Source organism: Coregonus clupeaformis, chromosome 28 (assembly GCF_020615455.1).
Source record: "Coregonus clupeaformis isolate EN_2021a chromosome 28, ASM2061545v1, whole genome shotgun sequence".
Classification (NCBI taxonomy): domain Eukaryota; kingdom Metazoa; phylum Chordata; class Actinopteri; order Salmoniformes; family Salmonidae; genus Coregonus; species Coregonus clupeaformis.
Window position 1 is genome coordinate 35,506,002 of NC_059219.1, and position 12,952 is coordinate 35,518,953.

A 12,952-nucleotide genomic window follows, 5' to 3' on the forward strand; every position below is an offset into this window, starting at 1 on the left:
GGCACTCCTTTTCCTGTATTCCACGATCAGCTCCTTTGTCTTGCTCACGTTGAGGGAGAAGTTGTTGTCCTGGCACCACGCTGCCAGGTCTCTGACCTCCTCCCTATAGGCTGTTTCATCATTGTCGGTGATCAGGCCTACCACTGTTGTGTTGTCAGCAAACTTAATGATGGTGTTGGAGTCGTGCTTGGCCACGCAGTCGTGGGTGAACAGGGGAGTACAGGAGTGGACTGAGCACGCACCCCTGAGGGGCCCCCGTGTTGAGGATCAGCGTGGCAGATGTGTTGCTGCCTACCCTTACCACCTGGGGGCAGGAAGTCCAGGATCCAGTTGCAGAGGGAGGTGTTTAGTCCCAGGGTCCTTAGCTTAGTGATGAGCTTTGTGGGCACTGGTGTTGAATGCTGAGCTGTAGTCAATGAATAGCATTCTCTGCGCTGCCTTATGGGACTCCCGATCACGGCTGGTTGTGATACAGCCCGGGATCGAACCCGGGTCTGTGGTGACGCCTCTAGCACTGCGATGCAGTGCCTTAGACTGCTGCGCCACTCAGTCCCCCACAGGACACATAGGTGTTCCTTTTGTCCAGGTGGGAAAGGGCAGTGTGGCGTGTGATTGTGATTGCATCAACTATGGATCTGTTGATGTGAGCCATGACCAGCCTTTCAAAGCACTTCATGGCTTCCGAAGTGAGTGCTACAGGGCGGTAGTCATTTAGGCAGGTTACCTTTGCTTTCTTGGGCACGGGGACTATCGTGGTCTGCTTGAAACATGTAGGTATTACAGACTCGTTCAGGGAGAGGTTGAAAATGTCAGTGAAGACACTTGCCAGTTGGTCCGCGCTTGCTCTGAGTACACGTCCTGTTAATCCGTCTGGCCCCGTGGCCTTGTGAATGTTGACCTGTTTAAAGGTCTTGCTCACATCGGCTACGGAGAGTGTGATCACACAGTCGTCTGGAACAGCTGGTGCTCTCATGCATGCTTCCGTGTTGTTTGCCTCGAAACAAGCATAAAAGGCATTTAGCTTGTCTGCTAGGCTTGCATCACTGGGCAGCTCTCGGCTGGGTTTCCCTTTTGTAGTCCGTAATAGTTTGCAAGCCCTGCCACATCAGACGAGCGTCAGAGCCGGTGTAGTAGGATTAAATCTTAGTCCTGTATTGATGCTTTGCCTGTTTGATGGTTCGTCTGAGGGCATAGCTGGATTTCTTATAAGCGTCCGGATTTGTGTCCCGCTCCTTGAAAGCGGCAGCTCTAGACTTTAGCTCGGTGCGGATGTTGCCTGTAATCCATGGCTTCTGGTTGGGATATGTACGTACGGTCACTGTGGGGATGACGTCGATGCACTTATTGATGAAGCTGGTGACTGAGGTGGTATACTCATCAATGCCATTGGATGAATCTCGGAACATATTCCAGTCTGTGCTAGCAAAACAGTCCTGTAGCGTAGCATCCGCGTCATCTGACCACTTTGGGATTGAGCGAGTCACTGGTACTTCCTGCTTTAGTTTTTGCTTGAATGCAGGAATCAGGAGGATAGAATTATGGTCAGATTTGCCAAATGGAGGGCGAGGGAGAGCTTTCTATGCGTCTCTTTGTGTGGAGTAAAGGTGGTCGAGTATGTTTATTTTATTTTTCTCTGGTTGCACGTGACATGCCGGCAGAAATTAGGTAAAATGGATTTAAGTTTGCCTGCATTAAAGTCCCCGGCCACTAGGAGCACCACTTCTGGATGAGAATTTTCTTGTTTGCTTATGGCCTTATACAGCTTGTTGAGTGCGGTCTTAGTGCCAGCATCAGTTTGTGGTGGTAAATAGACTTTGCTTTGAAAAATATAGATGGTCTACAGTTTATCGATATTATAACCGCAATTGATAATAGACGGTACTGTGCAGCCGTCTTCATCGACCTGGCCAAGGCTTTCGACTCTGTCAACCACTGCATTCTTATTGGCAGACTAAATAGCCTTGGTTTCTCAAATGACTGCCTCGCCTGGTTCACCAACTACTTCTCAGATAGAGTTCAATGTGTCAAATCGGAGGGCCTGTTGTCTGGACCTATGGCAGTCTCTGGGGGTGCCACAGGGTTCAATTCTTGGGCCAACTCTTTTCTCTGTGTATATCAATGATGTCGCTCTTGCTGCTGGTGACTCTCAGATCCACCTCTACGCAGACGACACCATTTTGTATACATCTGGCCCTTCATTGGACACTGTGTTAACAAACCTCCAAACGAGCTTCAATTTCATACAACACTCCTTCAGTAGCCTCCAACTGCTCTTAAACACTAGTAAAACTAAATGCATGCTCTTCAATCGAACGCTGCTGGCACCCGCCCACCCGACTAGAATCACTACTCTCGACGGGTCTGACCTAGAGTATGTGGACAACTACAAATACCTAGGTGTCTGGTTAGACTGTAAACTCTCCTTCCAGACTCACATTAAGAACCTCCAATCCAAAGTTAAATCTAGAATCGGCTTCCTATTTCGCAACAAAGCCTCCTTCACTCATGCTGCCAAACATGCCCTCGTAAAACTGACTATCCTACCGATCCTTGACTTCGGTAATGTCATTTACAAAATAGCCTCCAACACTCTACTCAGCTAATTGGATGTAGTCTATCACAGTGCCATCCGTTTTGTCACCAAAGCCCCATATACTACCCACCATTGTGACCTGTACGCTCTTGTTGGCTGGTCCTCACTAAATATTCGTCGCCAAACCCACTGGCTCCAGGCCATCTATAAATCACTGCTAGGCAAATCCCTGCCTTATCTTAGCTCATTGGTCACCATAGCAACACCCACCCGTAGTATGCGCTCCAGCAGGTATATCTCACTGGTCATCCCCAAAGCCAACACCTCCTAGTATCTCTATTTGCACATCATCTCTTGCACATTTATCATTCCAGTGTTAATACTAAATTGTAATTATTTTGCACTATAGCCTATTTATTGCCTTACCACCATAACTTGCTACATTTGCAAACACTGTATATATATTTTCTGTTGTATTTTTGACTTTGTTTTGTTTTACCCCATATGTAACTCTGTGTTGTTGTTTTTATCGCACTACTTTGCTTTATCTTGGCCAGGTTGCAGTTGTAAACGGGTTAAATAAAGGTAAACAAATTAAATAAATAAAAATCAAGAGGTACTCTTCCTCAGGCGAGCAGTACCTCGAGACTTCCTTAATATTAGACATCGCGTACCAGCTTTTATTGACAAATAGACACACAACCCCACCCCTCGTCTTACCAGACGTAGCTGTTCTGTCCTGCCGATGCACGGGAAACCCAGCCAACTGTATATTATCTGTGTCATCGTTCAGCCACGACTCGTTGAAACATAAGATATTACAGTTTATAATGTCCCGTTGGTAGGATAGTCTTGAACGGAGATCATCCAGTTTATTCTCCAGTGACTGCACGTTGGCCAATAGAACGGATGGTAGAGGCGGGTTACCCACTCGCCGACGAATTCTCACTATTGCTTTAGCAGTATGCTTAGGGTCAATGTCCTGCTGGAAGGTGAACCTCCGTCCCAGTCTCAAATCTCTGGAAGTCTGAAAGAGATTTCCCTCAAGAATTTCCCTGTATTTAGCGCCATCCATCATTCCTTCAATTCTGACCAGTTTCTCAGTCCCTGCCAATGGAAAAACATCCCCACAGCATGATGCTGCCACCACCATGCTTCACTGTGGGGATGGTGTTCTCTGGGTGATGAGAGTTGTTGGGTTTGCGCCAGACATTTTCCTTGATGGCCAAAAAGCTCAATTTTAGTCTCATCTGACCAGAGTACCTTCTTCCATATGTTTGGGGAGTCTCCCACATGCCTTTTGGCGAACACCAAATGTGTTTGCTTATTTTTTTCTTTAAGCAATGGCTTTTTTCTGGCCACTCTTCCGTAAAGCCTAGCTCTGTGGAGTGTACGGCTTAAAGTGGTCCTATGGACAGATACTCCAATCTCCGCAGTGGAGCTTTGCAGCTCCTTCGGGGTTATCTTTGGTCTCTTTGTTGCCTGGTCCGTGAGTTTTGGTGGGCGGCCCTCTCTTGGCAGGTTTGTTGTGGTGCAATATTCTTTCCATTTTTTAAAAAATGGATTTAATGGTGCTCCGTGGGATGTTCAAAGTTTCGGATATTTTTTTCTAACCCAACCCTGATCTGTACTTCTCCACAACTTTGTCCCTGACCTGTTTGGAGAGCTCCTTGGTCTTCATGGTGCCGCTTGCTTGGTGGTGCCCTTTGCTTAGTGATGTTGCAGACTCTGGGGCCTTTCAGAACAGGTGTATATATACTGAGATCATGTGACACTTAGATTGCACACAGGTGGACTTTAACTAATTATGTGACTTCTGAAGGTAATTGGTTGCACCAGATCTTATTTAGGGGCTCCATAGCAAAGGGGGTGGATACATATCCACGCACCACTTTTCCATTATTTATTTTTTAGAATTCTTTGAAACAAGTTGTTTTTTGTAAATGTTTTACATACAGATCTCATATTACTGTATTGAATTATATAATATAATTATATATAAATGAATCATTTGTACATTATTTGATAAAAAATGTAGTTATTTGTTACATTTGATGTGTTAAACCTAGCAGTATTACTTATTTGTCTGAGAGTAAGAAGGATGTATACCATTTTGAGAAAAAAAATCTGAAATTAAACCATCAAGTGATTTTAAACAAATGCATGTCTGTCATTGAACTACCCCATGTCATGATTTGATAGTGAAAAAACACACCATTCTCTATAAACAATAAAAGCTAATTTTCCAACATTTTTGAAAATGAATATATAGCGTTTTGGAATTAAGCTCTTCAATTGTACACGGTAAGTTCCTCCATACCTGCAAATGCGTTTATTTCACTGTCCTTCAACACTTCCAGAGACAAATTGTCTCTGTAGATTTGGTATTGATTTACAAAGTGTACATACAAATGTAAAAACAGGTGAGCATTGTAGGTTCATTCATGGTGTAGCACCAAGACCTAAACTGAATACCAATGCACCATGCTTATCCAGAGCCATACTATTTTGTAGCAGACAGGCAGTGGAAGGGAGTCCCTAACCCTGTCATGGCTGACTGCCGTGCCCCGTCCTCCCTCTGCATTCCTCCCTGTCCCCACCCCCCAGATCTGCAGCCAGTCTCAGAGATGGAGCAGGGAGATTGCATTAGCAGATCCTTGTCTGTTATTCTTTTTCTAATTCTCTATCCCACAAGCTACCATAACCAGCCCTACCCAGCCAGACAGGGTTGTGCCTCCAAATCCTGAGGCACACGTAGTGTGACAGGGCCCTCCTTAAATTACCTCAGGTGGAGATTACTGAACCAAACCCAACCACACAGAGGTTTCATGTCGCCTAAACACACACTCAGACTCTATACACACTGTACACACACACAGGTTCACACACATGGTAAGTAGCGTGTACCTCATAAATGTACACTAAATCGACCCCCAGAATTGAGACTCAGACATGTCATGCGCACGCACACACACAATTGAATCACCTATTTTCCACTAAAGACCCTTGCTACTGTACTTCAATCAGACCTTCTAATACCTCAGACGGGTTTGCCATATAACATAGCAAATAAATCCAGCTCACAGACACACACGCTGAAGTTTACTAGAGCTATATCACTGCCTCGCTCCTGCTCCGCAATTCGCATCTGATGCTTTTCATATTAACAGTGGAAGTGCACCTGAGGGACTCGTCTTCGTATCAGAATCCGCCACCGCCGCGCAATCACCATTTAGCTGCTAAACACATTGTTATTCGTCTTTCATGTAGATCGCGAATATCACATTTTCTGCTTGAATTAACTATGTCTCTTACCCACTACACTGAGTGTACAAAACATTAGGAACACCTGCCTAATATTGAGTTGCTCCCCCTTTTGCCCTCAGAACAGCCTCAATTCTTCGGGGCATGGACTCTACAAGGTGTCGAAAGCGTTCCACAGGGATGCTGGCCCAGGTTGACTCCAATGCTTCCCACAGTTGTCAAGTTGGCTGGATGTCCTTTGGGTGGTGGACCATTCTTGATACACACGGGAAACTGTTGAGGTTGAAAACCTAGAAGCGTTACAGTTCTTGACACACTCAAACCGATGTGCCTGTCACCATACCCCGTTCAAAGGCATTTAAATAATTTGTCTTTCCCGTTCACCCTCTGAATGGTGCACATACAGAATCTATAGCTCAATTGTCTCAAGGCTTACAAATCCTTCTTTAACCCGTCTCCTCCCCTTCATCTACACTGATTGGAAAGAGCAGGTGTTCCTAATGTTTTGTACACTCAGTGTATGTCTTATGTTGTCTAGCCAGGGTAGGGGGTGTAATCACCATTTCTCAGACCCTCTGTGCTCCTTAGGAGTTCTGCATGCATTCCTCACTGGACCGTGGCCAGAGCAGTGGTTTTTACTGGCAGTCTCTACCGCATGAATGTGCCACCGCCCATCATGGTCCTGAGCTGCAGCCAGGTCTGTCTGGTGGCACTGGGCCTGTAACCGTGACTGCTAGCTACAGTACAAACGCTCCCCTAGCTGCTCAGAATAGTCCAAGTGGTCCATAACATGTTCCTCTCCCAAATGCATATTTTACTCCTCTCCCAAATGCATATTTTTCTGTACTCATTCTCAGAGAGAGAGAGAGAGAGAGAGAGAGAGAGAGAGAGAGAGAGAGAGAGAGAGAGAGAGAGAGAGAGAGAGAGAGAGAGAGAGAGAGAGAGAGAGAGAGAGAGAGAGAGAGAGAGAGAGAGAGAGAGAGAGAGAGAGAGAGAGAGAGAGAGAGAGAGAGAGAGAGAGAGAGAGAGAGAGAGAGAGAGAGAGAGAGAGAGAGAGAGAGAGAGAGAGAGAGAGAGAGAGAGAGAGAGAGAGAGAGAGAGAGAGAGAGAGAGAGAGAGAGAGAGAGAGAGAGAGAGAGAGAGAGAGAGAGAGAGAGAGAGAGAGAGAGAGAGAGAGAGAGAGAGAGAGAGAGAGAGAGAGAGAGAGAGAGAGAGAGAGAGAGAGAGAGAGAGAGAGAGAGAGAGAGAGAGAGAGAGAGAGAGAGAGAGAGAGAGAGAGAGAGAGAGAGAGAGAGAGAGAGAGAGAGAGAGAGAGAGAGAGAGAGAGAGAGAGAGAGAGAGAGAGAGAGAGAGAGAGAGAGAGAGAGAGAGAGAGAGAGAGAGAGAGAGAGAGAGAGAGAGAGAGAGAGAGAGAGAGAGAGAGAGAGAGAGAGAGAGAGAGAGAGAGAGAGAGAATAGAACCACCATCTACACTGAAAACCCAATTACGGAAGTAAGGGGTAAAGCTAAGTTCAATAATGCAAATGTTCCAATAAATCCTCTCCCACAGTTTGCAGCAATTTCAAACAATTGCCATGGTTACCATCAAAGCCAACTGAACTCTAACACACTCCGAACATGCACCAGCAAGACGCCAAGTAGTAGTGACTATGGCCTGGACTAATGTGCAGGGTTGTGTGTAGGCCCTATCTGTTGTGTTTTTAGCTCCCACTCTGCTCACCCTCTCCCTAAGGAGCCAATTCCATTTGGCTATTACAAAGAAGAGGCTTCAGTTACACATAAATACAGGACATCCCTACCTCACATCTCAGCATCATCATCTCCGTCCCCATTAAACATCCCTTTATTGCAACACTGATGAACAATTTAAAGGGTGCATTAGCATATTAGCCGTGAAGCAATCACCATTGGGCCTGAGCGATTGGGATCGTAAAGCACACAATTCATTTAATACACAGCTTTGAATTGATCCAGAACCCACAGGGAGCATCACTCAGGCAGAAGGACTCCGATTTAGGAGACTGATGATAAAGTTAATGGCTGGAATAAGCGTGTTAATGCTGTAGCTTTATAGGACAAGGCTGCTATTAGCTGTAGCCTGGCTAAAAACAATCGCATCATCACAACTTGCACTTCTATGCTAATGATGAGCAGTAAATAGGTTGTACAGATACCGTTGAAGTCGGAAGTTTACATACACTTAGGTTGGAGTCATTAAAACTCATTTTTCAACCACTCCACAAATTTCTTGGTAACAAACTATAGTTTTGGCAAGTCGGTTAGGACATCTACTTTGTGCATGACACAAGTCATTTTTCCAACAATTGTTTACAGACAGATTATTTCACTTACAATTCACTGTATCACAATTCCAGTGGGTCAGAAGTTGACTGTGCCTTTTAAACACTAAGTCGACTGTGCCTTTTAAACAGCTTGGAACATTCCAGAAAATGAGGTCATGGCTTTAGAAGCTTCGGATAGGCTAATTGACATCATTTGAGTCAATCGGAGGTGTACATGTGGATGTAGTTCAAGGCCTACCTTCAAATTCAGTGCCTCTTTGCTTGAGCTTTGCTTGCTTTAGCCAAGACCTCAGAAGAAAAATTGTAGACCTCCACAAGTCTTGTTCATCCTTGGGAGCAATTTCCAAACGCCTGAAGGTACCACGTTCATCTGTACAAACAATAGTACGCAGGTATAAACACTAAGGGACCACGCAGCCGTCATACCGCTCAGGAAGGAGACGCCTTCTGTCTTCTAGAGATTAACGTACTTTGGTGCAAAAAGTGAAAATCAATCCCAGAACAACAGCAAAGGACCTTGTGAAGATGCTGGAGGAAACAGGTACAAAAGTATCTACATCCACAGTAAAACGAGTCCTATATCGACATAACCTGAAAGGTTGCTCAGCAAGGATGAAGCCACTGCTCTAAAACCGCCATAAAAAAGCCAGACTATGGTTTGCAACTGCACATGGGGACAAAGATCGTACTTTTTGGAGAAATGTCCTCTGGTCTGATGAAACAAAAATAGAACTGTTTGGCCATAATGACCATTGTTATATTTTTAGGAAAAAGGGGGTTTGCAAGCCGAAGAACACCATCCCAACCGTGAAGCACGGGGGTGGCAGCATCATGCTGTGGGGGTGCTTTGCTGCAGGAGGGACTGGTGCACTTCACAAAATAGATGGCATCATGAGGAAAGAAAATTATGTGGATATATTGAAGCAACATCTCAAGACATGTCAGGAAGTTAAAGCTTGGTCGCAAATGGGTCTTCCAAATGGTTAATGACCCCAAGCATACTTCCAAAGTTGTGGCAAAATGGCTTAAGGACAACAAAGTCAAGGTATTGGAGTGGCCATCACAAAGCCCTGACCTCATGCCTATAGAACATTTGTGGGCAGAACTGAAAAAGCGTGTGCGAGCAAGGAGGCCTACAAACCTGACTCAGTTACACCAGCTCTGTCAGGAGGAATGGGCCAAAATTCACCCAACTTATTGTGGGAAGCTTGTGGAAGGCTACCTGAGACGTATGCTACCAAATACTAATTGAGTGTATGTAAACTTCTGACCCACTGGGAATGTGATGAAATAAATGAAAGCTGAAATAAATCATTCTCTCTATTATTATTCTGACATTTCACATTCTTAAAATAAAGTGGTGACCCTAACTGACCTAAAACAGGGAATTCTTACTAGGATTAAATGTCAGGAATTGTGAAAAACTGAGTTTTTAAATGTATTTGGCTAAGGAGTATGTAAACTTCTGATTTCAACTGTAGGTGCATGCAGCATACACCTTTGGCTGCTCACATAAGCCGCTATTAACGCTTTATAGTTCTTGTACACTTCAAAGTGAAGTTATATTAAAACAACAAACCTGGTGTTTCAGGTACCAGTGCATGTGATGTGGGCACTTCGATGTGATATGAGCAAGGTTTGTATCAGTCTGTCCCTCAATAAAAAGATGCAGAAATAGATCGGCCCTTGGTCCAGTGCCACTACTGTGGCTGAGCAGTGTGCAGTGAGCCCTTGGTCCAGTGCCACCTTGGCTGAGCAGTGAGCACAACAACATTTGAAAGAGAGCAGCTGTAGTCTTCGTGTCGCCGTGACCACGACAGCTCTCACTGATCCGCTGAGTTATGCCTCAGGTTGGCTGTCTTACATAAGTAACACTTCCATGGCTCCAAGTGTGTGCGTGTGTGTGCGAGATGGCTGCTCTCCAGCCCGGGGGGGTGTGTGTGTCTCTGTCTGTCTGTCTGTATGTATGTATGTATGTATGTCTGTCTGTCTGTCTGTCTTAGTATTGGAGACTATGCTTGTGGCTCAGTTGGTAGAGCATGGCGCTTGCAACGCCAGGGTTGTGGGTTCGATTCCCACGGGGGACCAGTACGAAAATGTATGCACTCATTCCTGTAAGTCCAGAGCGTCTGCTAAATGACAAAAATGTAAATATACCAATCTAAACTCAACCTAGTACCTTTGCCAGATGTTTCTAGACATTGATTCATTGAGAACAGCTAAAGTCCATTGGAAATAACTTTCAACAGCTCATAGACTTGTCAGGCCGGAGCAATGAATTTAGACGAATGCATCAAAATGGTACCATTCACCAAACTGTAAATTACAATAATCAAGCATTCAGAACAGTTGACAGCCATCTGAAAGAACTTAATTTACACCCCTCAGCACAGATCCATCCAAGATAGCCAACCTACCTGAATCTAAGCTGAATTAACCTTTCCCTGCATACCTGCCTTCAGTTAAAGAGTGGAATTTTCTCCCTCTTTATCTTAATCATAGCCAGATGTGATATAATCCTCCCGGGTCCCTGATGGGTTACTTGGCCCTGTTCCTAGAACAGTTTGTAATGAGAGGGATTAGGCTGCGTTAATTGGATAGATTGTCCAAAAAGATTAGCTACTCTGACCAGCATTCCTTTGTTCGCCCTCCTCCTACGGTCTTTGAATAATGGACCTTTTTTCCTCCTTGTAAATAGTGAGCTGCCTGTAATCTTAACGTGTTAATGCGGTGACAGATACTATCGGTCTGGGCTCTGAGCAGTTACAGCTGCTGTGTTGGACTTTGGAAAGGCTCTACGATGGCTACTGTCTGCTTGAGGTCTGGAACTTGAGTGACCAAGTCAGCAATGAAATACAGTGTGTATGCACCAATCTTTGTAATGTACTGTATATGCTAAAGCTACATTCGTAACAAATATCCAGTGCTCTAAAATGCCCTACTGACAACAGGTCGGCTGTCTTCACAGTGTAATGCAGTGTCATCAGCAGTCCATGAGGCACACGCCACTGGGCACAGACGTCAATTTAACATCTATTCCACGTAGGTTCAACGTAATTTCATTGAAATGACATGGAAACAATGTTGACTCAACCAGTGTGTTAGCTGACATTAATGCATTCTTCCCGTTTGTATCAATGTTTTGTTAATCAGCAAAGCAGATCATGTGAAAGTCAGGATGGTAGAATGTGCCCTTACTTTTACTTTACCTTGACATCAGGAAAGAAGAATGTTGTTAGTGTCCGTTATCTCATGTCCCACTTTTTGTCTTTCTCCAGATCCTTCAAGCCAGACTTTGTCCTGATTCGCCAGCATGCCTACAGCATGACTCCGGGTGAAGACTTCAGGAGCCTGGTGATTGGCCTTCAGTACGGGGGAGTCGCCAGCATCAACTCCCTGCTCTCCATCTACAACTTCTGCAGCAAACCCTGGGTGGTGCGTGATCCATAACCTGCCTCCTTACCTCCTTTCCACCCTCCATCACCCCCTCCATCTTACCCCACATAAAGAGGCGCTTAGCGGCCGCCGCTGGCTGATTTATTTGGGCTATTAAAAGGAGCCATAACACCTGTCTCAGAAACAGCCAGACCAGGACCATACCAGGGGCCTCCAGTAAGACCAGTTATTATTCACCCTGTTTTAACAGCACAGGGGTGGCTAGGCAAAGTGCACTGAAGCTGTAGCCGGGTCAAGTTAATATTGTACCATGGCTACAGCCTTTAGAACCCAGACAAAACATGTTGGTGGTAGTAGACAAAACATTCCGGAACTTACCTTGAAGATAGAATTCTCACAATTTCTGGATGTTTTCCAGGTCAAAGTTTCTACCTAAAAACCTTTTTAATGGATAGGGCTGCATTCGTCTTTCAAGGTGTCAATTTTTTTTATCTAGGACTGAAAGCAGTGCAAACATCCACTGATTTGTGTTTTCTTTGGCGCTATAAATTCCACTTTCTACCCTGCCTTCTATATAACTACTATAGAATGGTGTCTCGTGTTTTGTTTCTGCTTGCAGTTTTCCCACATGATTAAGCTCTACCACTCCCTGGGCCAGGAGAAGTTCCCACTGAACGAACAGACCTTCTACCCCAACCATACACAGATGGTGAGCGCTTTCCTGACACACTGTTTGTTTATAACGTGTGTTCCTCTTTAATGCGTTACCATCTTCATATAGACATAGCACTCAGGGAATGAATGAACTCTGTATGTTTTCAAAGAATCTTGATATTGCCCTTGTGACACTTGTCTAATTTGGGGTAGGAAAAGTGGGAAACAGTGAGAAAGTAAGGGGGTGAGGCAAAATATTTCCTGTGGCCTTACGTGTAAACCTTCAAGCTGATTAGTAAAATGTCTCAGCCAGAGTGCAGCTCCTATTGTTTGCATCATGCCCAACTTTATATTCTCTGGTTGTAGTTTCCAATCCCAGTTGAGTTTATGGTACTTCAGGCAGCGAAAACACAGACCACTTAAAGAATGTTGTCCTCAAAGTATTCATAACAAAATAATTGTTAAGTCTCAGTGCAACACTATGGGCATCACACCACTAAAGCCCATGGATCTTAAAGAGACAGTGCCAGGTAAGTAGGCTTAAGGTTGCTCCAAACTATCAAGTTTAGCAGCTGGGCATTTTTTATTTACATATTTTCTAGGCCAATGCCAAATGGGTGGGATTGATTAGTGTCTTAGTGAGAGCCTTGTTGGAGCTTGCTACCATGTTATCAACAATTTGTATGGTATTTATAAAGCAAAGTTGAATGTGCAAGTTGGAACTATTTTGTATAATTCCATTATGTATTGTAGCTCCTGACTAGACAGATTGTTTTATGATATCACAAAGATATTGCTATAA

The 12,952-nt window shown here is 44.6% G+C and overlaps 1 protein-coding gene across 4 annotated transcripts in view; it reads left to right on the plus strand.

The window, feature by feature from the left end:
• Positions 1-12,952, plus strand: part of LOC121543698 (synapsin-3-like) — a 169,504-nt gene that overhangs the window by 76,785 nt on the left and 79,767 nt on the right. For all 4 annotated transcript variants that reach the window (XM_041853834.2, XM_041853832.2, XM_041853831.2 and 1 more), the window contains 2 exons: positions 11,379-11,535; positions 12,116-12,205. In XM_041853834.2, coding sequence (XP_041709768.1) covers positions 11,379-11,535; positions 12,116-12,205 — 247 coding nt within the window. The remainder of the gene's footprint in view (positions 1-11,378; positions 11,536-12,115; positions 12,206-12,952) is intronic.